Source organism: Rhodamnia argentea, chromosome 11, assembly GCF_020921035.1.
Source record: "Rhodamnia argentea isolate NSW1041297 chromosome 11, ASM2092103v1, whole genome shotgun sequence".
Lineage (NCBI taxonomy): Eukaryota > Viridiplantae > Streptophyta > Magnoliopsida > Myrtales > Myrtaceae > Rhodamnia > Rhodamnia argentea.
In genome coordinates this window covers 7,023,823-7,050,026 of record NC_063160.1, presented here as the reverse complement: position 1 = coordinate 7,050,026, position 26,204 = coordinate 7,023,823, and the positions used below count along the sequence as shown (strand labels likewise).

Below are 26,204 nucleotides of genomic sequence, written 5' to 3'. Positions count from 1 at the left end.
TGATTTTTAAGATGTGACCAGACATACTTGATGGTAATTCATGAACAAGGTTTGGATTTCCGGCCAACTTTTCCACTGGCCGATAGGATATGGAAAAACCATTTTTGAATATCAGTATGGCTTGATGGAGTTTCTGTCCTTAGATAATCGCAGAAGGCTATGTTCGAAGGCCCAAAATTCACTTTGCCAAATGTGTTCCCGTTTCTAAAAACCAATATAATTATTTGTCTGAATTATGATGTTAATGAGTTGTTAGGGTGCATCAAGCAATCAGAACTAGGAAAACAAAGAGCTTGTGTCGAGAGCCATTCTGTAATGAAGTATTCTGATACTTTAGTATCTGACAGGCGACTAGACCTTTGCAGCTTAATCTGACAAGTCAACAGAACAAGGTTAACAAGTAAGAGGTTACCAGTAATCCCCACAAGAACAAGAACCCTTTACAAAGTGGTGAAACCTGTTCCGATCTCTCATGACTATTTTCCGGCCAGTCATCAGTGAAATAAGCTTGGTAACTGCATGGCAATCGGAGCATACTCGGAGATTCTTTACGATCCTGATTGTGGTTCCCGCTTCAGTGCTGATGAGCCCGAAAGCAATGGCGAGCCTCTCACTGTGAACTTCCAGGGATTGCTCCTTTTGCTCTTCTCCTAAATCGTGCAGCACTGTATCTGTCTGTGCTCTGTAATTATATGTCTTAAGCCAAGCATTGATCTCTTCCAACATTAAATAAATTTCTCTGCTCTTCGGATGTCTCTTATCTCCTGCAACGAATTCGTGGACCCTGTTATTAACTTCTATTGAACTACAACCTTTCTCCTTTATCACCCCGCTGGACTTCATCAATGTCCTCACCTTAGCAACCCCATCCCAATCACCGGAAGCAGCATATATGTTGGAGAGAAGAGTATAGGTTCCACAATTCGCTAAGTCTTTCCCAACAAGAAATTCCGCAATTTCCTCTGCCAGCGCCGTCTTAGCGTGGAGCCTACAGGCCCCAAGTAAAGTTCCCCAGATGACAGCATCTGGTTGTATCTCCATTTCCTTGACAAGCTGATATGCTTCTTCTAAACTCCCGGCCCGGCTTAGGAGGTTTACCATACATCCATAGTGCTCTATCTTTGGCTGAATTCTGTATTTATCCTTCATTAAGTTGAAGAAATCCCAACCCTCTTTAATCAACCCTGTGTGGCTGCAGGCGGTCAAGATGGCAATGAAGGTGATATCGTTAGGGTTCACACCCAATCTACACATTGCACTGAACGTCCCCAAAGCACACTGGCTAGACCCATGGATTGCAAACCCCAGTATCATTGAATTCCAAGCAACCACGTCCTTGTGATTCATACTTTTGAAGACCAAGATTGCATCTTCCAAACTGCCACACTTGCTATACATAACGACCAATGCAGTGCCCACATAAGCATTCATCTGAATTCCATTACTCTTGATATGAGAATGGATCCACCTTCCCAACTCCAGGGCTCCAAGTTGCCCACAAGCAGAGAGCACAGACACTACAGTCACTTCATTAGGCCTCACGCCAGCACCCAACATTTGCCTGAACAAAACCAAAGCCTCATTGGGCTTTCCATGTTGCGCATACCCATCAATCATCACATTCCAACAAACCACGTCCCTCTCCAACGTTTCATCAAACACCGCCCGCGCCTCCTTGAGCTCCCCGTGCTTCGCATAGCACGTGATCATAGCGGTCAAAGAAACCAAACTTCTCTCAGGCATAGAATCGAACAACCGGCGTGCGGACACGATCTCTCCCCCTCTCGCGTAGACATCAACAAGGCCCGTCCTGACGTACGAATCGGAGCAAAGCCCGAGCTTGACCGCGTGGCAGTGAAGGGCCTTCCCACTCTCGAGCGGGCAAGATTTGAGAATGGAAGAGAAAGTGAAGGCATTGGGCTCAATCCCATCGCCCATCATCTGGACGAAATAGAGGAGGGCTTGCTGGTGAACACCCAGATGAGCATGATCGTGGATGAGGGCGGTCCAGTTGAAGACGGTGGGGTTAGAGTTGCAATTGAAGAGGGCGACGGAGCTGCGGAGGCGGCCGTAGGAGGAGTAGGAGCGCTGGAGCTTGAAGTTGAGGATGCGGTGGTGGTGGAGGCCGTGGCGGAGGAGAGCAGCGTGGATTTGGAGGAGGTGGTCGAGGGACCTGGAGTTGTCGATGAGGAATGCGAGCCTTTGTGGCTGAGTGGTGTTGGCGGTGGTCGTGGCCGGTGGGACGACGGAGGCGCTCTTGGCGGTGGTGGGTAGTGGTGGAGGTGCGGCTGAGACGATGGACATGGACATGGCTGAGATGCTCCTGCGTTTCTCACCGTTTGTGGCGCCATTAATAAATTTTGTGGAGGTTTCTCAATCTTTGCAATTTCCATCGCCATCCCACATCAGACGCATTCATCAATTTCTGCGTCTTCTATTTTCGGAATCACCATTGCATCCTCACTTTTGAATTCAGAAATGTCCTGTTCCATTGATAAGACAATAGTACCATGATGAACGAACACATTCATCATTCATGCAAACAAAAACCAATGCATGATGCAACTTAACGACGTGGGTTCAAGGATGAAGTTAACCGATTATGCGTCATAGATATCGAACTACAAAGACTTCTTGTCGATTTCGAGACTCCACAATGGCTGCCCAATGACTAGAGGTTGTTCTAAGTCGATTTCTATCACTGTTTGATGACATTCAATGGTGATTGTTCGGCTTCCGAGACTGGTACACGAATTTAGAGGGTCTTATCAAGTTCCAATGCATCTGATGCATTTAGTCCTAGTTATTGAGTCTCTTAATTTGCAATTTGTCACGAGACTTTGTTGTGGTTCTCCTTTCAAGAGTCATAATTAGGTGAATTCCCAATAGTGTGTTAGGTTTTCGAGAATTCCAAAAGTTTGCTAAACTCTATAAATAGAGGTGTCATCTCCATTGCCAGACAAACAAGACTTGAATATTAAGAATATGTGGGATTTTCCTCTGTGCGAGCGAACTCCTATCTCCGATTTCGTTATCTCATAACAGCAGCCCTACTCCACACTTATATAAGTGATTCCGTGAAGTGTATTCTGCAGTTTAATACGTCACAATAAGGACCATGGAATTCATTGAGAGCTTAGCTCAATCCCTCTCTTTTTTGGAGTCTTGCATTTTTATCACCTTAGGAAGGACCATAAATATAATTTTTTATCAACAAGTGATTTGTTATTATCCAGATGAACCTAATTTATAGGATCACTTATCACAAAGGTTGAATTACCATTGATTTTCCTCAACTAGCTTAAGTCACATTCCCCTCGAAGATTAGCGGAATCCACTTTTGACTTCATATAATCAATGGACGCAATTCCATCTTTAAGCAATTACTTTACCACATCAAGTCTCAATTGGATGTGTCTCTTTTATCCATTGAAAGTTTCATTTTTTTTTTTTTTTTTTTGCAATAGCTAATGCCTCTTGGAAGTCACAATGCCAAGACATCAAAGGTGTCAATTTCATTCCCAAAGGAACATTTGCTAAGAAGTTTCTCAGCTACTCAACCTCATTTTCTAATGTGAGTATGAGAAGAATTTTTCCTTAACCAAGAACTTAAGCTGTTTTCAAATTACCAAGATAAATAATCTCTTCTCCTTTTCGTACTGGAGTGTAGGAGGATAAGACATTTTGTTTGTAAATATATGCGTGGTAACACCTAATTCTACCATCTATTTTTTTCACGTTGGCCACAATATTTGAGAAATGGCTGCAGCAACTATGTCATCAGAAATCTGTTTCAACCAAGTCGACTTTTGGTTTAACATGATTGTAATTTCTCCCACAATATTTTTGGCTAATTTCCAAGTTACAGCACCTCTTTAGGAAGGTGAACACATATTTACTAGTGGATTTCATCTTACCTGAATCTAAGATCCAATTGGCATCATTATACCATTCTAATATAGCAGGATATCCACAATAAAATGTGTCTTTTTTAAAGTAACCTTTCCACATAATGCTCTTCAGTAAGCATTAGGTCACTATCACTTTTTATGAATCTTTTAAGCTATCAAAGCGCGGACACCGAATGAATACCATTCAGTGCATCACAATAAATCTCAAATCAGAATATCTTACATTAATTTATGTCTTCAAATTTATAGATCAAGCGTCATTTTCCCACCAAATGAAACACATGTTACCAACACCCATGACTTACTTTATCTTGCAAAACAACTCGATGCTACAAAACCTAAAGATTGCATTTGAAACGCCATGACCTCGAATTGCAGTCGAACATTCCCCGCGTGATACCGATATTAAGATCAAATATCAAAAAGTCGCCGTCATCTTAAAATAGTGAAAAGAGATTATATTAGCAAGTCTATTGGAGTACCTGAAAATTATACCACGACCGGAAAGTAGAGTCCTGATGAAATGTGCTCATCGCTTCATCTTTCATGATCAAACGTTGTCATGCATTTTAATCTGCACAAAAGAAGTTGGCAAATCGATGTAACTTCATTGCTAGCTCAATCATGCTGATTTTTCTCTCAAATGGCAGGTTGAAATTATGTCCCTATTGCATCCTATTACTAGTAAATAAACTCAAAAAGTAAAAAACAAATGTTGTGTTCTGAACATAAGTTTGAATGAACGTTAAAAAAAAAATGTTCGCGACCTACAGCATATAATGTGCTAGTTACCAGACGCTCACATATAACGAAAATAAGCTACAATGTTCGATTTCCGGGAAAAGTGTCAAAAAAGTCCTAAAGTTATTGCATTAGTGTCAATTCAGTCCTAAACCTTCTTTTTTGTGCCAATTCAGTCCTAAACCTCTTTTTTTGTGCCAATTCAGTCATAAACCTTTTGTATTGGTACCAATTAAGTCCTAAATCTTTTATTAGTGACAATTCATTCCTAAACCTTTTACAATAATGCCAATTTAGTCCTAAAAATTTTATATTTATGCCAATTGAGTCAATTTGGCCAATTTTGATTAGAAATCACTGGCATGGACATTAATTATCCTACGTGGTATGGTTGGCGCTAATGTGGATATTTTTTTAATATTTTTTGATATTTTAAATAATTTTTAAAAATAATTTTGAAAAAAAAAAGATGCTTAAAAAATTATTTTAAATATTAAAATAATATTAAAAAGTGTCCAAGTTAGTGCTAGCCTTGCCATGTAAGACAATCAATGTCCACATTAGCGATTTTCGATCAAAATTGGCCGGATTTACTCAATTAATATAAATATAAAAGATTTAGGACTAAATTGGCAACAATACATAATGTTTAGGATTAAATTAGCACCAATAAAAGGTTTAGGACTTAATTGACACAAATACAAAAGGTTTGGGACTAAATTGGTACCAAAAAAAAGTTTATAACTGAATTGGCACTAATGCAAGAGGTTTAGGACTTTTTTGGCACTTCTCTCCTCGATTTCCTTTAAACATGTATGAGAACACGTTACACTAGTAAAAACTCACACAACCCAAACGCAAGCATTTCTCAGTAAAATTTACCAACGTAGCATCACCACGTCCACACAATCTCTCCAAGAATACTTGAACTTTCCCAAGACGAGCACTTCTTATCAACCAATTATGGCCAACATCGCAATCCATCAATTTTCTTGCTATCTTTTTCCTCAAAAAAGACAACACCTCACGGCCACCGGAAAGGGTTTATTTCAAGCTTGCGGTAGGAAAGACGAAGCATGCTTACCTGGTTCTAGTCGACGGTATCAATGATCGTGACGAACTTACCATAATTGATGAGAGCGACCGTTCTAATCTCTATGTGTCTCTTGAAGAAGGCCTCCTTCCGGGGGACCCGAGTTTTTCTTGTTTGGGTGGGACGGTGGTAATTATTGGGATTGTCCTATGTCGATTGTGAAAGAGAGCGGTGATCGGTTTATAAGTGTAACGAAAAGCTTCTACCTTTAAGATAGTTTTTGGGATGAGAGAGGCTCGGGAACTCAACAGTTACATAGGAGAGATAGGATTGTTGCTGCTCCGACCCAGGGCCCGATGTGTCAAGAGGAAATTATTGGGGTTGTCCCACATTAATTATAGAAGGGGCTGATGGTCACTTTATAAGTGTAAGGCTTTATGCTAGAGATTGTTGGAAAAATTTAGAGAATATGAAAATACGAATAATGGGAAATCTTTTGGAAAAGATGAAAAATATACATATTATAAACTGTTGTGCATGTTTTACTATGTTGCGGCACTACACTCCTGCACACATGTCCCGCGTCAGACCGAATCGCATTATAGGAAATCAACTAGGATGTTGTTGAGAGGATACGGCCGTATTGCGAGCCTACTAGACTAAGGATTGCCCTTCTCAACCCGGAACTTTCTTTCTTCGGGGTCGAGAGCGTTCGCCCTTGTCTGCGAGCTTGCAGGACCACGGGGCGACCTCTCGACCAAACCGGTGTCGAGAGGATCGACCAAATCGCGAGACTACGAGACCTAGGCCGGCTTACCCTCGTGCCTCCAAACATTGAGCCTTTGTTTGCATGTCTCGTTTTTAGGCATCGAATCTCACATGCATATGCGCTTGTCTCTACGTTTTTTTCACCCTTGATTGTGTTTTAACGAATCGTGTATCGAACATGAAAATGCTTTGAAGGAAAAATGTCCGATTTGGAAAGGAAGTCTCTATAATGAAACCGGAGAACGCTTTAATAGAAGAGAGATCGTCCAGTTGGAAAAGCAAAATTTCATATATCAAGGAGGAGAAGAATTCATTGCAAAAGGGAAAGTGATTAAGGAAGAAATTTCCAAGATTTGTGAAATGTTTTTCTCTTGCATCGAAGAACGTTGGAACACGTTCTTCGAATCCACATTCCCTGTTACATCAAATTTGGTCTTGATTTTGAGAAGGGAAAGCGAAATTTGAAATGATTTTCCAAAGATCATGGAGAGATTGAGACTTAGACCTACAAATCAGGTTTACAAAACCATTTTTGTCAAAGCAATTCGTCAAGCCGATTGGTTATTCTTCAACCGCTCGAACTGTGGTGATCCTTATCAAACTCCATGTTGTGTTTCTATCAAAGATGATAGCATACCGTGACATAGAAGATTGGGTCATATAGGTATGAATAACATATCTAAGGTGTCTCAAACGATCTGGTTCAATGATTACCCAAAAGATAAATATGAGAAGAGCGATCTATGCAATGCATGCTCTTTCGGCAAACAGGTAAAAAAATTCATTCAAATCCGTAAATTTTCATTTCCGCTAACCGAGTCTTTCGGCTTCTACAAATGGATCTATTCGGACCAACACAAAATACAAGCTTTGGTTGTAAGAAGTATGTTCAGTAATTGTGGATGCCGATGTAAACTGCAATCAAAACTTTAAACAGCGCCTCAAGATCGTCATAACTAAAATCACGAAACACTATAGTGGAGTAGAGGAATTTACACACCTCATTCGTAATCCGATCTTGAAGCAAAATACTGATGAACTAATGCTTAAAAACTTCTCCTCTATTACCCTCTAAATCGCTGTCTTCAATGAGAATGCCCCTCACGTATCGCGTTACGTGACGGGTCCTTATGTGAGGTTATTTGTGCATAGGGGTTGGAGGAGGGACTTGAGTTTCATTTATAGAGTTTTTTCAATCTTTATATTTTTTTCTTCTTTGTTAGATCAATTAATTAATTACAATATTAATTAATGTAGCCCACACGAAAAAAAAAAAAAATTCTTACAGACTATTCTAGATTTATATGGGTTTGATTTCTTGCCTAAAAGAATGGGACATTTGAAACCTTGGTAAATTTTTCAAAAAAGATCCAAAATGATAAATATTACAATGTTTCTTCCATTAAAACTGATCGATCAAAGTCTTTCTGACTTTCGTGATGGAAACGATTTTAAACATAATTTTTCTTCTTCTTCTTATACTCTTAACTTGGATAGGGTCGTTGAAAGGAAAAATAGCTCTTTGCAAGATATGGCACGAACCATGTTAATTAAAAGAAGAGGCTAAGCTTGAACTCCTTCATTTGCCCTATCCCTCCATCCTTGGCCAATTTAACAAGCTTGACCATTCTATATAGATGGAAATGGATTAGGACGTGCCATTCCAATGGAAATAAGAGATTATCTCACTTATCTAGATCGTAGCTCGAACCTCTGCAATGGAGAAATCCCTGTTGAATTTGAAAAGTTTGGTCAAGTTCTCGACCTTTCACCAAAATTTACTGCTCGATTCCCAAATATAATCAGCTTTCATACTTAGAATACCTTTGACTAATCATACTATATTTTCGTCGTAACATAATGCTAAAGCTAATCGGATCTTTCAATTAAATCAACGTGAAATAACTAGAGAAAACACATGAGATTTACATAGTTCTGTCCGAGCGCGATCGTTTACTCTGCAGAGAGAGCCAGCAGTAAATAATCTACTAATCACCACACTAAGTGCGCTCAATCTACGTCGACCTCTGAAGGCCCCCAAAAGCCACACGTTTTCCTCTTCGACTAGTAAATGAACATTGAACGGACTTGTCGGCGACGTACCCCTGGTTCAAAGACATTATATATCCCACAAGATACACATATATAATCTGAGGAATGCGAACCCCAAAAGATAGAAGTTGGCCAAACCTTGAAAGGGAACATCCTTTTGTAATATATCTCTGAAGCTTCAGCCGATTGACAAAAGGTGACTTCCTCGTTACGGCAACGGACTATAATCTCCTAGTTAACATCGGGGTTTGCTCGACAGGATTTTGTTCAACGGATCAAACTCGATAATTTGTTTTTTGTGATTCTCTCAACAGAATGGGGACCCTAACTCCTAGTTTGAATGTGAATAGGAAAGCAAGTATCATCTGTTATTTTAAGTACACCTAACTCGCACTTTGACACTATCATCGCTTGTCATTCTGGCTAATATTAAATGGACTGACTACTTTCGGTAAAAGCAGTCTGAAATGGAGCAAGAGACAACGACATACAGTGACATTGTCTTGACATATGTGAGGTCGTGTTTTTGACAGGGAAATTATCAAAAGAAATCTTAAAGTTATTGCATTTATGTCAATGTAGTCATGAACCTTTTAATTATGCCAATTGAGTCCTAAACCTTTTCATATTTTATCAATCGAATCCATCCGTCCAATTTTAGATGGAAATTGATGACGTGGACAATGGCTGTCTCACATAGCACAAGCCGCGCGAAGGTGTGGACAATTCTATACTAATTTTTTTATATTTATTGAAATTTTTTTAAATTTTTTATTGTTATTTTATTTATTTTACGGTGGCTGGCGAGGGTCACCGCGACCCTTGCCCGAACCATCGTGGCCAAGGGGCAGACCGAGCAAGGGACGCCGGGCTCTTGTCGGCCACAGTAAGAACAAAAATAAAGAAAATAAAATAAAATAATATTATAATACTATTAAAAATTGTCTATGTCGGTATCAATCGTGCCACATAATATAGCCGACATCCACGTCGGCGATTTCTAGCCAAAATTTGCTCTATAAACTCATTGGCAAAATTATGAAAAAGTTTAAGACTCAATTAGCCTAATTTAAAGGTTTAGGCCTCGGTTGGTAAAAATAGGCTTAGCATTTTTTTTGGTAATTTTCCTTACGTTTGACGGACACTTGCCTAGACCCGAATTCACTAGACCGAACACATCTTGTGGGATGCACAAAATCAAACGGCCGACTCCAGATCCAGGTTAGAAATTCCCATGCTTTATCCTACGCATTCCCATTTCAGCTTATGGCTAATTACGATTCTGCACAGGAATGATGAACCAAGTCTGGTTCCAACACAAAATCCCAGAACGGAACATTTTACGAGAACTGGTCGGTCGGTCGGTCGGTCGGTCGGTCGGTCGGTCTGGTTTTGGTGTCACTCTTAGCCAGAACACCAATTGGTCGGTTTGGGCAGGCAAAACCTAACCCTTTTGCGACGCTGACATTAACTTTGTGGAGAACGTTCTTTCGATCCTTAAATTGAATCCGTCGTGCGCAGCAGCATTTCTTTTTATGGCCCACGCGAGACAGGGACCAATTTGCAAAGAGTGGTTGAGGAACTCTATTTTGGTGACGCGGAACATGTGTGGGGGCGACTCAAAAATAGCTGTTGCATCCCAATTATTGCACGAGGCGCCATGATGCGCATACCCATTCTATGTCGAGACCATTAGAAAATTCATTACACCAAATCGATTTTATGCATTAACACGGTTCGGTTTACGCATTATGCAAATTCATTAGAATCGGAGTTGCGATATTATGCGTCGATGGGAAAATTGAACAGGAAGTGCTAAGCCTATAGCACGGCGGCCAATTCAATCCTAAATCATTCAATTGTGCCAATTTAGTCCTAAGCATTTTGATGATCCGTTAATTTAGTCCTAAATCGGTCCTAAACCTTTTGACAATTAGTTATAAATCTATCCTAAGTTGGCAAATTTTTAAAAGGTTTAAGATCGAACCGACCCAATTGAAAATGTTTAGAACTAAATTGAAAAAGTTGTCAAGAGCTTGAGGACTAAATTAGCAAAATCGAAAGATTTGGGAATGAAATTGACCGCACTACAATAAGTCTAAGACTCTTTGGATAATTACTACATGCGTCGACACGGCGTGTCATGACTTTAAGTATGATGGATCTTACAGAATTGAATGGTGGGGATGCATTTGGATACATGTTCTTCATGCATGTGATTATTATGCGTTGTCGTGAGCGGATGTTCTAATAGAAAACCTCGATTGCTTTGGTCCCCATCCTTGTACTAAACCTACCATTCAAGGACCAGAAACTTAGGGACAGCCTTCGATTCCGTCACCCCGCCAAATCCTCAAAAGGCTATCTGGTAGTTGAGCACCAGAACTCAAATCGAGAAGCCATCAACTACCTTTCCAATGCTCCCTGAAAGAAGTCAACCCTTTTCCTTTCCTTCTTCTGGGTCTCTTCCAGAATCGCGCACTCGCCAATCAGAAAGCGCTTTCTTCACCGTTCTTCTTCGACTTCTTCTTACCATTCCCAAAGGCACAACTTTCGTTCACAGATTCAGAGACACTGGTCAAATCTTGAGCTCATTTGGGCGCGCAAGAAGGGAGGTCCGGCTTAATCTTCTCTGTTTCTTGAACCAATTCTAACTTATCATCGGGAGGCGACGCTTGAGATGGTTCGCATTGTCATCGGGAGTTGGCTCTCCAAGAAAGATTTAGAAAGCTCGACGCCTATAGCGGAGGCGGTCTGACGCAATGCAGGTAGCTTTTCTGCGTTAGCTCTCTTGCGTTTCCATCTCTGGATCTGCTTTGAAAACTACCAAACACGATGAAAATACTAGGGCCCTAGATGAAGCAAGCCACATTGTCTGATTTATGCTAATTGATCAGGAGACTTGCTGCACTTCACTTTACTAACTTCTCTGTTCCGTACACAGAATTCTGTCTAGCACCAAAAGAAATTGTACGATTATATGATGTTTGCTTCCATTTTGGCAGTCCGTTTTTCAGGTCCGGAGTTGAACTTCGAGAACAATAGAGAAGGGGCGGCAGCGGAGGCTAGAGGAGCGACAGCATGTGTTCCACGGTAGGTGGATCGAGCTAATCTGAACTTAGCGCTCAGTTTAACTTCAGAAAGCCTTCAAATTTGACAGCCCAGGGAGGAGCAATTGCCTCTCTCTTGCTGTCTCTGATTGTTCAGGGATTCTGCGAGCCGTATTCGATAATTTCTCACTGTTTAATCTTGTCTAGTTTAGCTGGCGTGACGTTCTGACTTCCGATTTTCCTTGCCACTCTCAGAACGATGAACTGGCTGAATTGTGCTTTGCATTTACGTTCTTGGCCCGGTTAGTCGCCTACATCGCGGTATTGGGTGAGCTTTCCTCTCCCAAAATTGTTACTCTCTAGATGTGTTCGATTCGAATCTCATTCAAGGAAAGAGAGAGACATCGAAAGAGCTGTAACCGGAGTGCTCATATTGCGTCTCGAAATCTCACAGCACTGCTCGTGTTCATCGTTTTCGCGATCATGAGATACCTGGACAGCTGGGAGGACGAGAGCCCTGCAGAGCGGGAGCCGGCGCCGACCGAGACGACCCCGATACCTGCATTCAAGCCGCCGCGGTCGGCTTACGGGACGTGCGAGGAGGAGGACATAGAAACCGGCAGCTGCGGGAGCAGCTCGTCGGAGGAGCTGTACGACGGGAGGATTTGCGTGATCTGCTACGACGAGGAGAGGAATTGCTACTTCGTTCCTTGCGGCCATTGCGCTACCTGCTATGACTGTGCTCAGAGGTAATGAAACATTGATTCATTTATCTACGGTTTCGAAAGACTGTTACTCATGACAACTTGGGTTCCTGCCAGGATCTTTGATGGAGAAAGCAAGGCCTGCCCTGTTTGCAGGAGACCCATCAGGAAAGTGAGGAAGTGGTTCACCTCTTGAGATGAAACGCCGTCGTTTTTCTTTTTCCTTTTTTTCGTGTTTTATAGCGACGATTTTGGAGGAATTTTTTTGGTCCTTGGCTTGAGTTATTTAGGATTGAAATTGATGATTGCCCACACCACTTCGAGTTCATGATCATTGAGATTTTGCATGTCACTGGCAGAGGTCAACTGTTTGTGGGAACTTCCAAGTGTACAGACGGGCCGTAAGGCCCAAAGAAAATGTGGGCTCTAAGGCCCAATGAAAATGTGGGCCCTAAGCCCACAAGTCAGCAGGTGACTGAAAAAAATATGACCAACGAAGTATAAGCCTCAGCTCAATTGAAACACACACTCTTCGCTTCTTTCGGCTGTCTGTAGCTATGTACATTCCATTTGACTTTTCCGGGGGCAAAAAGAATGCACCCTCTTCGAATTTTTGGTACTGAAGAGGGGAAAAAGTTAGGCGAAGTGACCATGAATTTACACGAGGTCATATTTATTGAAACTGAGAATTTGAATACTGAATTTCAAGTGTGGAATGATATAAAAACTTTGGATTTGTTCGGACCATTTGAAGTGAGAATTCATTAAAAATTCCAAATATGTGGATGGCTCATAAGTCATGGCATCGCCTATCCAAATGGATGGTCTGTTCGGGTCGCTTCTACATTTCATCTTTCGCCTTTCACGAATGTTAGGACTCCCGCAACTCGATTGTTTTTTTTTTTTAAGGGAAACATCCGGTACCTTTCAAAATACACTGATATTAATCTATAGATTCATGTTCAAGGTTTCATAAGTTCATGGAAATTTTAAATTGTTACTTTTGCCTCGAGGTTTTGGAGGAATAGCCACAAGCAATAATTAGGAGTAGAGAATAGGTGAGTGGAGCCAAAGCCAACTACGAAATGAAAAAAGCAAGTTCAGGATTTCAAAAGATGCCATTCTCGAATCACACTCAAATCTCCTAAGGAAATGAAAAAAAATCTGGTGCACTGAAGGGGTAGAGAACAAGATATGTTTGGCCGTTTGTTCTCTTCATCAATGTGACCTCACGACAAAGTAACCCCTCATCGAGCTGTCCATTTTCCATCGGACAGTCAATAATCAATCAATTCAAATTTTGAGAGGGGAAAAATTTTGGGAGGGAATTTTTTTTTTATTGACGCGATTAATTGTTGACCGTCCGATGAAAAATGGACGGTCCGATGGGGGGTTATGTCACCCCTAATATGGATGCCCAATGTTAGGGGATCCTTTTCCCGACAAAGTGGGGGATGCTCCTGTTCATTCCAAGGAACGCAACACAAGAGGGAGACTTTCCAAATTGATTTGGATGATTTTGTGCCTTGGATTTTTCTTCTTTTTTTGCTCTTTTTCTTTTTGGCCCTTTTTTTTGTTGGGCTGTTTTGCCTTTTCTTGATGATTCTTTCACATGGGTCATGATGTATATGGACTGCAAATCGAATGGGTGGTGGACAACGGAGAGCGACAGGGGAATAAAGAGAGGGAGCACCAGATGTGGCCGAGGAGGGAATGCAACTCAAAGCTTGTTCAAGAAGGCTCGAGGCACTTGAATGAAGTCAAAAGAGAATGTAAAACACGGTGCTTCGGGTGTGGAGGGGACTGAAAGCAGATTTGTTTAGAAGGGCTGGGATACTTTACATTTAGGGGTGTGAAAATGAGTGTGTATGAATAGAAGTGTCAAACGGGGTGGGCTAGGCCGAGTTGTGTTTGGGTCGGGTCGAATATGATTCGATCTATATTGAACCATTTTCGTGCAATACAAATCTAATGACTCATACTCGATCAAACCCATGCATAACTCACACCCGAACCGTATTACTTAAACAATTCTATATTTCATGAAATCCTAGAATACATGTTTCTTATAATTTATTAAGAAAAATGATATTACTAAGACAATTTTATGCAATACAAATTTAATTTTTTTCAATTTTTTTTACTTTTTTCTAAAAGAATAATTAAAAATAATTTTTTAATAATGAAAATAGAAAACAAAATTAATATTTTTCAATAATAAAAAATAATTTCTATTGTTTTTTTTTATTTTCCTTTATCTCCGGCAATTGGAGACAATGATCGAGCACGGCGATGGGCGGTCGTCGGTAGACATGGCCAAATGGGCCCGAAATCGGCCCGAAACCGACCCGTTGACCGGGCCCACTATTCCAACCCGGAAGGCCGGTTCCGGTTTCTAAATTGTCGGAACCGACCCGGAACCGATGGTTCGGGGCCGGTTTAGACCATTTTTTTTTTAAAAAAAAAAAAGGAGAAGCACGGAGAAAGAGCCGTTAGGCTTGGGAACCAGCGATTCCTAATCGGAATCGGAACCGGGCCGGAACCGCCGGTTCCACCTTTTCGTGGAACCGGAACAGGCGGTTCGGCCGAACCGGCCATGTCTAGTCGTCGGTGGCGGACGGCAACGGTTGGTGACGACGGCGACCGGAGGTCAATGACCGGAGCTCGGCAGCGGCATTAATAGTTTTTATATTTTTCAATTTTATTTTAAATTTTTCTTTCTTTATTTTACTTATTAAAAATAATAAAATCAAAATCAAAAAAATATAAGCTGATAAATTTTAAAGCCAATGAATTGTAAATGGGTTGGGTTTGTCTAGCTAAATGGGTTGTGAATAAGTCCGAAGACAAATCCATTTACTACCCACATATCGTGAGGCTAACCCATTAACAACCCATTTTGTAGATTTTTTTTTTAATTTGACTAACCCATTTTCAATAAAGTGGGTCAAATTTGACACTTTTATGTATGAGTATCAAAGAAATAAAGTATGGTTCGAGTAAAAAAAAAAATTGACAACTTAAGTTTTTGGATGATGTACCTACACATTATGATCAGGAAATGTACCAAAAAGTCCTAAAAATGATGCATTTATACCACTTCGATCGTTAACCTTTTTAATTGAGCAAATTTAGTTCTAAATATTATCACATCGGTATCAATTCGGTCTCTCCGGCCAATTTAAGTCAGAAAGTACTGACATGGACGCTAAACGTTCTACATGGCACGACTAGCGCTAACATTGATATTTTTAATAATTTTTTGATATTTTTTCCTTTTTTTTTCTTTTGGGTGACAAGGGTCGTGTCCTCGCCACCCTCACTCAAGCAACGGTTGCCCTCGCCTAGGTGAGGGCAAGTGCCAATGAGGCCACCCTCGTCAGATCTGGCGAGACGAACCCTCGCACCGGCTAGAGCGGCCTCGCCGGTCCTCGAGCAAGGGTTGGCTTCGCCGGCTCTCACCCTTGCTTAGGCGAGGGTGGGAGGGCAGCACAGTTAGCCATGGCCAACGAGGAAAAAGAAAGAAAATATAAAAAAAATTAAAAATTATTTAAAAAAAATATTTACATTAGCATCGATTGTGTCATGTAATACGGCCGGCCTCCACGTCGGCACTTTCCGATCTAAATTAACCAGATGAATTGAATCGAACCGTTGTAAAAAGGTTTAGGACTAAATTGATCCAACTAAAAAGTTTAGGATTAAATTAGTATCCCTACAATATATTTAGGACTTTTTTGATACTTTTGTCGATTCGACCTAATCATATTTTTCCGGGAAAAAGAGTCAAAAACTTCCAAGAGCGAATCGCGTACGGTTTGTTACGCGAGAGAACCTAGTTCGTTTTCTTTGACAGAATCACTGGAACTTCGTATGAAGATTTCGACAAATTCTTCCAAGACGGGTCACTTCACTTCCTCCTTTTCTCACTCACTGCATGGAGAAGACAGATACCACACAGTAAGAAAGATTCCGTCCACACCCATCTGCGAAGTTGCCACACATCGACAAAAGCACTAAAGCCCAAGATGTCTGCTCTTTTTCCTCGAACGACGATGCGCCAATGTGCCAAAGACCGAAAAGCTAAAGGTTTAAAAATGGACAGGAGCTCACATGATGGCCATAGAAAGTGGCAATGAGTGCTGCTGCTTTTGACCGAAATCATTTTAGATCAGAAGCAAACCGTGTCTCTATTGCGAAAGCGCCGTTGCTGATGCTCGGTAAACATTTGTTTTTAGGGCAATAAATAGAGTTGAAATGTTCACAGAACTTTGGATCACACGTGCTTTTTCTCTGTTTTTAAAAAAAACTGTTGAGGAATCTTTGCAGGAGTTGGGAGAAAGATGCACCACCCACCTCCCACTTTGGAGTTCTGAGTTCACCAACCTGCTATGTAGACAAGTTTGGGTTCGTACTAGAAATTCATGTATTTTCTTTTATGGGGTGTAAAGTTGATATTTTCATAAAACAAGATGAAATGATGTTTTTTCTCTTGCCTTTTTGAGGAAATTCTTGGGGACTGTAGTGAGATTGTAAAATAGATAAGAGTGAGGTTTGGTTCGCCTATTCTATTTTCTGTTTTTGCTTTATTTTATTTTATTTTTGCTTTTTCCCTTTTTCGGATTAAAGATACATGAGTCAAAACATCGGGTGGAATATTTGGGTCTGTTTGGCAACGATTTTGATCCAAAAAAGTAATTTTGATTAGAATAATATTTTCTGTTTCTGTTCCCTATATAATTTTTAGAGAATCAGAACACGTTTGATAACCGCACAAACGGCCTGTTTGGTAATGAGTTTGATAAAAAAAAATAACTTTGATTTGAATTCATATTTTCTAAAAAATTAACTTTGATTGGAATTCATATTTTCTAATTATATTCTCTGGATATTTTTAAAGAATCAGAATGCGTTTGGCAACCGCACAAAAGGTCCGTTTGGCAACGATTCTGATCCAAAAAAGTAAATCTGATTAGAATCATATTTTCCGATTCTGTTCCCTAGATATTTTTAGAAAATCAGAATGCGTTTGGTAACTACACAAAATTTCTATTCCCAAATAGAAAGGCGTTTGGTATATGCACAAAATTTCTGTTCTCGAGAATAATTGAGAAATTTTTTAATTTTTTCCATCTTTTTTAAAAAATTTAAATTTTTTAAAGTTTTTTTAAATTTAATTCCCCTCCCCCCCCCCTTTTTTAAAATTTTTGCATTTTTGAATTTTTTTTAAAATTTTTTTGTAAAATTTTAAAGCTTATTTTTAAACTTAATTTTAAAAAAATGAATTTGAAAAATTAGTTGTTAGAAAATTTTCAAATCTAATTTTAATTTTTTTTAAAGTTCAGAAGTTCACCTAGACTTAACATTTTTAAAAGAATTGAGACTTTTTTTTTTGTGAGTTTGAAAATTTGATTCTTTTTTTTAGAATCAATTTTTTTATTCTTTTTTTGCTCCAAAACTGCTCCCAGGAGCAAAATCAAAATCAGAATCATTTAGGATATCAAACATGTTTCTCATATTTTTTGTTCCGAAGAATAAAATTTAAAAATCATAATCGTTGACAAATAGATCATTTGCGGCCGAAGAAATTGATGTTTATTCTTTATGATTGTCAAGATTTTTCGTTTAATGTCATTAATTGAACTATGTCGTTAATTATCTATCTTATACTTATGCATCTTTTCGAGCATCTAAAGATAATACCAAATATTTTCCTTAAATTTGATTTTTTTTTTTTTGGTCGAATTAAATTTGATGTTGTTCGGTTCTAAATTAAATTGTTTCGGAATCTTTCACTTCAATGCGACTCAGATCGGAATCTCGGGTGGAATTTTCAAGGGAGAAGAATTTTGTCGTAACTAGAGGCACGGACGACCCCGTGCAACCACGAGCCAGGCACGGTCAAGGCGCGCGTGCTCTCGTGGCGCCCACACACGTGTCACGTCCCTACTCGGCCTTGCCCGCGCCCTCCTTGGGGCCTCGGTCACCCAAGAACCCACGCAACTTACCCGGGGGCGGTCAAATTTTTCAGAAAACCGAAAACGGCACCATCTGCCACGTCGTTTTGCCACCTCGCGTCTATCAGCTTCGACTTTACGGAAGTGGGCGTTCTCGACGTCGCCGTCACTCCATACTCAATTCGAGGAAAAATGGGAGGGAATCGTGGGGCCCGCGACTAAGATGCGTGCGGTGTCTTGTAATGAATAATGACTAATAAAACACCAAAAAGGAATGAAGTGGGGTTAATAATTTCGGAAATGTACATAAATTTTGTTTTTTTTTTCTGGCTTCTCAGTCTTGAAATTATGGAGCAATTATGGGCTTGATTCGACCTTTTGCAGTGGCGATGTGGACAACTCCACAATCAAATCAGCCCATCATCTTACGTGGTTAAAATAATATCAGCCTCGAATCACGTAAGATGATGGATGATGATTATATCGACACATTAACAATTTTTTGTTAAAATTGGCCGAAAGTATTATATTAACAAACCGTCAAAAATTTTAGAATTAAATTGGTCAAATTTAAAAATTTAAAACTGAATTGATAGTCATACAATAAGTTAAAGACTTTTTTTATAATTTTTTTCCGATTATTACGCAGTCATGTACTTTGAATTGAAAAGAAAAGATACTTACAAAAGCACTTTACAAATATCTCCATCGGAACAAAAGCTAGGCCAATTATTGGTTGTATGCCGGGGCAAATTGACATGAAGTCACCTAGCCAAAAGGAAAATTAAACTTGGTGGACCTAATCCTATATTAATCGACTTCTGATCACTAAACGACGTCCTCTAAAACAAGTACATATGATACTAATTCATCATAATCATCCCCATCCGATTCTATGATTTTCAACACATGCTTATCGGTACACGTAAAGGGGAAAATAAACAATATTTATAGTGGTGGATGAGTAGACAAACATTAACCATTAGGAAAGTAAAACGATTTACGATCGTTTAGATGAACCATCAGAAAAAAAACATTGACCTTTTTTGGCATTTACAAAATAAAGATAAAGTAATTTATAGATAAATAATTTTAAAAACATTATTAATATTACAAATAAAGAGAGAATTTTCTTATAGATCGGGGGAGGTAAAGCGTCACCAATGTGGCGTGACTAATGGCCTCTAGCCGCAAAGGGTCACTTGACTCTTGGCAATTGCTACTAGGATTTCGCAACCTCGAGGAGCAATGGCTAGGGTCGCAATACCTTGATTAAGCGACAATTAGGGGTCGCATGACCTCAACCAAGGCATCGGTCGCGCCGGTCTAGCCAAATTTGTGAAAGTCGAGCAACCCCCGTCGGGTGTTGGATAAGATAGCAAGGATCGTTCTATCTCAAGAATGGTATTCCTCAATCGGTGAGGAGTGGCGGTGCCACCATCCATTGTAGTCTCCTTTTCTTCTCTCTTTTTTCTTTCTCTTAGGATTTCGTAGTCTCCCTTTCTTTTGTCATTTTCTTTCTTTTAAGATTTTCTTTATTTTTTTCTTTATAAGCTAATATCTAGTCATTACATGTGATTATCAGCTCGACCACCAATCGGTGCTGGTGTGACGGTAATGTGTCAAATTTACGCCGGCATTTCTATTTTCCTCTTAAGGAAGGATCTAACTCAAAAAAAAAAAAAAGTATATATCTTGATAATTCAATTGCAAAAAAATAAAAGTTTAAGTGAAGGACAGGATTGAATAATTTGAAAAACTTCACGACAAAAATGTTGATAGGAAATACGAGAAGCAACCTTATCTTATTGTACATCCCTCAACAAAAGAAATTGGAAAAACAAAAAGGAATGAAGGGGGTGAGTGTGGGGGAGGAGGTAAAGTGTCACCGACGTCGCGTGAGCACTGGCTGCTAGTCGTAGAGAGGGACCCTTAACTCTGGCAACTGTTGTTAGGATTGCACAACCTTGAGGAGCAATGGCTAGGGTCGCAAGACCTCGATTGACCGATGATTAGGGGTCGCATGGCCTCGACTGAGGCCATGCATGGGTAGCGCTAGGTAGGCCAAATTTGCGTAAGTCAGGCAACCCGTGCTAGGTGTGGGATAAGGTCTCGCAACCTCGATTATCGACAGGAGGGGGTCGTGCGACCTCAGAAATGGAATGCCTCATCGGTGGGGAGATGCATTGCTGCCATCCACTGTGGTCCTCCTTGCTCCCTCTTTTTCTTTCTATTGGGATTTTGCAATCTCCCTTTCTTCTCTCTTTTTATTTCCTTTGGGATTTTGCTTTTTTTTTATATATATTTATAATGTAATATCCAGTCATTACACATGATTATCAACTTGACCACCGGAAGTGTTAATATAACGGTAATGTGTCATATTTACGCCGACATTTTCATTTTTCTCTTAAGGAAAGATCTAACTCGAACAAAAAAGTACACATTTTGATGATTGTTTTTTTTTTTGTTAAAATACATCTTGATGATTCAATTAGTAAAAAAAAAAAAAAAGTTTAGGTGAAGGACATGATTGAACAATTTGAGAAAATTCCTGACAAAAATGTTGATGGGAAATACGAGAAGCAACCTTATCTTATTGTCCATCCCTCGACAAAAGAAAAAGGAAAAACAAAAAGGAATCAAGTGTGGGTGGGGGAGGGAGACTGGTAGTTTTCTCAGCTTCCCGTTCTCGTAACGATAAAGCCGAGACAGAGCGAGAGAGAGAGAGAGAGAGCAGCGTCCCCCCATTAAATCCAGTACCAGAAGCAACCTCAATTTCCTCAACACCAACCTCTCTCTCTCTCTCGCCATGCCACCGCAAGATGAGCACCGACAGCCCCTCCTACACTCCTCTGACCCGGAAGAGGAGGCCGCCTATGACGCCGCCGAGAAGGTCCACATCGTCTGCGCCGGCGACGACCCCGCCGCCTCCGGCACGCCCTCCTCCGGCGGCGCGCCGCCGTTCTCATGGAGGAAGCTGTGGCTGTTCACCGGCCCGGGGTTCCTCATGAGCATCGCCTTCCTCGACCCCGGGAACCTGGAGGGCGACCTCCAGGCCGGCGCCATCGCCGGCTACTCGCTGCTGTGGCTCCTCATGTGGGCCACGGCCATGGGGCTCCTCGTCCAGCTCCTCTCCGCCCGGCTCGGCGTCGCGACGGGGCGGCACCTGGCCGAGCTGTGCCGGGACGAGTACCCGACGTGGGCGAGGATGGTGCTGTGGGTGATGGCCGAGCTGGCCCTGATCGGCGCGGACATACAGGAGGTCATTGGTAGCGCGATCGCCATCAAGATTCTGAGCAATGGGGTCTTGCCCCTCTGGTCCGGCGTCGTCATCACCGCCGCTGATTGGTGAGCGTCTCATTCGGATTGAAGTGAAATCCTGATTTCGCTCTTGTTTTTCGTTATGGTTTTTGTTTTTGTGGTGACTTCGTAGTTGTTTTTTCTGTTTTTTTTTTTTGGCAAGATGGTTTTTTTTTTTAATTTATTTATTTTATGCTAGTTTTTGCCTTTGCTTTATGAATTGCAGTGGTCTTGGTGGTGGTGAGGATTCCGGTTTTGTGATGTTTTCTTGATGAAATTTATTTGTTGTGGGATTTGAGACTGGTTAGCTTTAGTCTGAGTTATGTCCCGGAGGCTTTTTGGATTTTCTTCGCCTTTTATCTGCAGGAGAGGAGTTATCGGAGGGTTGATTTTCTTTTCCCCCCCTTGTTGAGGATTGTCATTTTTGATTTGATTGCAGTTTTGCCTGATGACATGCCAAGTTTTTTTAAGGAACTATCTTGAGTATTTTCTTGAGCCCTTTAGGAGTTGTCAGATTTTGAATTTAGTGTTTTACCTAGTCAGGTCAACTCAAAGAGTAAATAGGGTCAATGAATAATGACAACAGTAGATTGGGTTGAGGTTCCTAAGTTGCTGTCTGAAAGCAAATGCAGGCCCCATCTAGAAATGGCCTGGAGAATTGGGAGAAAATGGCCTGAAATGAAAAGTGGATCATGCTAAATTTTCTCGAAATGACAATCTTCTGATAGGGGTTGTTTATGCGGTCTATTTGTAGAATGCTTCCTGAATTGAAATCTCCATTAATGCTGCTGCAGCTTCATCTTTCTATTACTTGAGAACTATGGAGTGAGGAAACTTGAAGCATTTTTTGCCTTCCTTATTGCAACAATGGCAATGTCATTTGCCTGGATGTTTGCTGATGCAAAACCAAGTGGAACCGAACTTCTTTTGGGTAATAATAGATAGTTTCTCCCAATTGTTCATCTATGATTGTGCTTAACTGAGATCCACAATGGTCACCTTAGGGACAGATGGTAAATCAAATTGTCTTTGCAGGCATGTTGATCCCAAAACTTAGCTCCAGAACAATAAAGCAAGCTGTGGGAGTCGTGGGTTGCATTATTATGCCTCACAATGTCTTCTTGCACTCAGCCCTCGTGCAATCGAGGGAGATTGACCATAACCAAAAAGGCAGGGTCCAAGAAGCCCTGAGATATTACTCAATAGAATCCACTGCCGCCCTCGTGATCTCCTTCATCATCAATCTCTTTGTCACGACTGTTTTCGCAAAAGGTTTCTATGGCACGCCAGTTGCCACCAGCATTGGCCTTGTAAACGCTGGGCAGTATCTCCAAGAGAAGTACGGGGGAGGCTTTTTCCCTATACTGTACATATGGGGAATAGGGTTGTTAGCTGCAGGGCAGAGCAGCACCATCACAGGCACTTACGCTGGGCAATTTATAATGGGCGGTTTTCTTAACCTGCGGTTGAAGAAATGGATGAGGGCATTGATCACACGGAGCTGCGCGATCGTGCCGACTATGATAGTGGCTCTTGTGTTCGATACTGAGGAGACGCTAGATGTTCTGAATGAGTGGCTTAACGTGCTTCAGTCCATACAAATCCCTTTCGCACTTATCCCTCTTCTCTATCTGGTCTCCAGGGAGCAGATCATGGGGTCTTTTAAGATCGGTCCTGTTCTTAAGGTATGCTGTGATTTCATTTTTCCGCGGTGTACCTTGATCGTTTCGACGTAGATTGATGCACTATTTTTTCTTTGCTTTCTTTTGCTGCCTTCCAAGTAACAGCTATCTGACCAAAAACACACAGAACAAAAAAAGAAAGTAACAGCTAAATGAAGGCTAAATATGCAAGTGCTCAGAAAGACCATAAAGGCGTGAATGTTAGTCTTAAGAAGGACAAGAAAATGGTTGCCTAAATGGATAGTAGCCCCATTGATAGTTGATCTACGAAAATGAGTTTTTGCTGTGTGAACTGCTTGCCTCCAAAAAGCCTCCCTATTATTTTGTTGTGATTAAAATGGCAGAATGTGACGGTGAGTTCAGTTTTATCGAGGGGTGTAAGATTTTGAAAAAACCTACTATTCCAGCTTATTGCATGGATCTATGTCTGTCTTCTTCTACATTAATGGCGGCGCTTTAGTGTGTGCACTTCTTTCCAGTTACTTCCTTTCTTATGCTGTATTCATGTACATTCATATGCCTGTATGTGCAGGAAAGTAAGGTTTAATATGCAGAGGCAAGGTGCAACTCATTCTAGATACCTTGATTTTGTCTGTGAAATACTGAAATCATAACTCTTTTGGTGATGAAGTGGATTTGGTTGCAAACATTTCACTATGAGTCTCATCATCTTAACAATTGTCAGGTTCACCGCATTCTTTGCAGAGAATTAATGTTATGCCATCTGTTTTCACAAGCTTCTGATGTTGTATGAAGGAACCATGAAGTACCATAGCTACTTAGGCATGATGAGATTTCACTAGTAAATCTGAAAAGCACTTTCTTTGAATCAGCATCCATCACACTGATGCTAATAACCCTGAAACTAATCCCCGGTTCTTGTTTCTAGATCGTCTCTTGGCTCGTAGCTGCTCTGGTGATCGTGATCAACGGCTATCTTTTGCTGGACTTCTTCTCCAACGAAGTAACCAGCATCATGTTCGGCACCGTCGTGTCTGGTTTCACGGCTGCGTATGTCGCATTCATACTGTACCTCGTGTCTCGGGGCCTCACGTTTTCCTCATGGCGCAATGTTGTGCGATCTAAGAAAGTCACTGCCACAGAGAGTTAAAAGCGGGCCAATCTATGGAGTCTGGTGCACATTAACAGACACTGCTTCGATCTGGCAGCCTTTTATTTATGAAGTCATTCGGGGGCTCCTTATCATATCGGAATATCTACACCGTCATTTCGGATGAAACGTGCCCTTTTTCGCTTAGACGCACTCACAGGGACCCTGTGTAGAGAGAATTGAATCCAATCCATTGGACTAAAGCAAGACGAGGGTTCAAAGAAACCAGCTAAATGTACGATTACGCTATTCAATATATCAGCTGTAGACAGGGTTGCTGAAATGGAAAACTATTGCAGTAGTACGATGTTAATATAGTTGGCAGGGATACTTGTGGACATGTTGCTGCCTTACATGTATTGTATAGCTAATAAAACTCCCAATGTTTAAATTAGAAGTGCTAAGAAACGAGAACACAAAAAAAATTCAACTTGCAAACATGTGAGGGGACTGAGGGTGAGGAAGATGTTTGTCAAAAGGCCGGTTCTACAGTTCGGTAAAATTTGACCTACCTCTTGTCAAGCCGTTGGATTCGAACCTTTTAAATGCGTGCCATCCGTTTGCATATGTTGTTAGAGGTATGAGTCAAGTGTTGGGAGGGTAATAAGCTGGGTCCTCTCATCCTATTCGGGTCATTACCAAAATATTTGAACATAATCACGTGTCCGTTGTAACAATGATGTTGTAACATTTGTATCAATGTCCGATTTGTAAACAAGTGAAATTGAGCTCTAACAGTGGATGGACAGTTGCAAGAGATACTTAAATGAAAGGTGGAGCATATTAGCAAGGATATTATTGTTGGACTACTGGGAATGTCAAGTGGTAAGAGTGCTATATGGATGATTATTAATATATTTTTTTAATGAAGATTATTAATAGGTTGACTAAGACCGCTTGAGAACTTGAGGAAGATGCAATACACAAATACCCTCACTTGTTTGGCGGTTGAGAAATGCATAAATTTTGAACATAATTTTTTTTTAAAGAGGGTGGAACGTAATATTTGGACTTGGACCAAGTCAAAGATCAAAGAGTACAAAAATTGTTGAAAAGTCAACAAAAGCAGAAAATTGGACGCCCCTACTCAAATAAAGAGACCGAGAGCTCGCTCACAAGAAAATAAAAGGGGAAGAAGAAAGAAGAGAGAGGAAGGAAAAAAAAGGGTTTTCGCCACGGACGCCTTTTCAAACTGTTTCGACTTCAATTTGCAACGCCTGTTAGCGTTCGCACCATTTTTTCATCTAGTCAAAGTAATTTTTGGGGTTAGAGCTTAAATTCGAAGCTATGTGAAATTTGAGCCATAAAATCTGATGTTTGAGTTGGTGACGGCATTGTGGAACCGTGGGATTTGATGGCATTCATTTTGAAGCAACGTTTCGGTCTGGGTGAAAATTTTAGGGTTTTACGTTGCGAACGACTTGAGCAATCGCTTTGGTTGTGCAATTGGTTGACGTGTAGGACTTTTTTCGTTAGCGCTTACATATAGTTTAGCCGATTTGTAATTGTTGTAGTATTTTACTCGATTTTGATTTCAATTCTCGTTTAATTGTTAGCATTATGAGGTTGTGGGCTTGTTTAGCTGCATGTTGTTGGTTTTGGACATTACTAGATGAGTGGTACCATCTCTTTTTTGAATTTGTAAAACCCATATTTCAAAAGTAATATGGATTATTACATATCGTATGAATCATGAAATGACATTATTGTTGCATAAAAAGCTCAAGCATTTACTACTCCTTGATTTACGAATGTTTTAGGCAACATGTTATGCAAAGTATTGTGAAGACATATATGCATGTATGTATGTATTTCTTTGCGAATTGGTTTATGAAAGGATTTCTGAATGATATGAGAAATACTTTGAGAAAGATATTTCTAGCGGATGTGAT

The 26,204-nt window shown here is 40.5% G+C and overlaps 3 protein-coding genes and 1 long non-coding RNA gene across 6 annotated transcripts; 3 read left to right on the top strand and 1 right to left on the bottom strand.

The window, feature by feature from the left end:
• Nucleotides 1-218: 218 nt before the first annotated feature.
• On the bottom strand, nt 219-2,450 carry LOC115742087 (pentatricopeptide repeat-containing protein ELI1, chloroplastic). 2 transcript variants are annotated; one of them, XM_030676198.2, is made up of 2 exons: nt 370-2,450; nt 219-338 (listed from the first exon to the last, which is right to left on the bottom strand). In XM_030676198.2, exon 1 carries the CDS (start codon nt 2,308-2,310, stop codon nt 409-411), a length of 1,902 nt encoding a protein of 633 aa, XP_030532058.1. In that variant the 5' UTR covers nt 2,311-2,450; the 3' UTR covers nt 219-338; nt 370-408. The 2 variants fall into 2 exon arrangements, with proteins under 2 accessions (XP_030532058.1, XP_048128842.1); XM_048272885.1 differs by having other exon boundaries at nt 241-349; nt 381-2,450.
• LOC125312909 lies at nt 2,373-5,735 on the top strand. The gene is made up of 3 exons (XR_007196982.1): nt 2,373-2,480; nt 2,798-2,810; nt 5,694-5,735. It is a non-coding gene; the product is annotated as an uncharacterized LOC125312909 (long non-coding RNA).
• A 5,213-nt stretch (nt 5,736-10,948) lies between these two features.
• On the top strand, nt 10,949-12,888 carry LOC115742092 (E3 ubiquitin-protein ligase APD2-like). 2 transcript variants are annotated; one of them, XM_030676202.2, is made up of 5 exons: nt 10,949-11,273; nt 11,523-11,598; nt 11,811-11,883; nt 12,010-12,304; nt 12,377-12,888. In XM_030676202.2, exons 2-5 carry the CDS (start codon nt 11,587-11,589, stop codon nt 12,453-12,455), a joined length of 459 nt encoding a protein of 152 aa, XP_030532062.1. In that variant the 5' UTR covers nt 10,949-11,273; nt 11,523-11,586; the 3' UTR covers nt 12,456-12,888. The 2 variants fall into 2 exon arrangements, with proteins under 2 accessions (XP_030532062.1, XP_030532061.1); XM_030676201.2 differs by having other exon boundaries at nt 11,511-11,598.
• Nucleotides 12,889-20,947: 8,059 nt separating this feature from the next.
• On the top strand, nt 20,948-24,706 carry LOC115742091 (metal transporter Nramp3-like). The gene is made up of 4 exons (XM_030676200.2): nt 20,948-21,567; nt 22,314-22,450; nt 22,555-23,204; nt 24,091-24,706. The coding sequence occupies exons 1-4, from the start codon at nt 21,029-21,031 to the stop codon at nt 24,310-24,312; spliced, it is 1,548 nt and encodes a 515-aa protein (XP_030532060.1). The 5' UTR covers nt 20,948-21,028; the 3' UTR covers nt 24,313-24,706.
• Nucleotides 24,707-26,204: the final 1,498 nt, after the last annotated feature.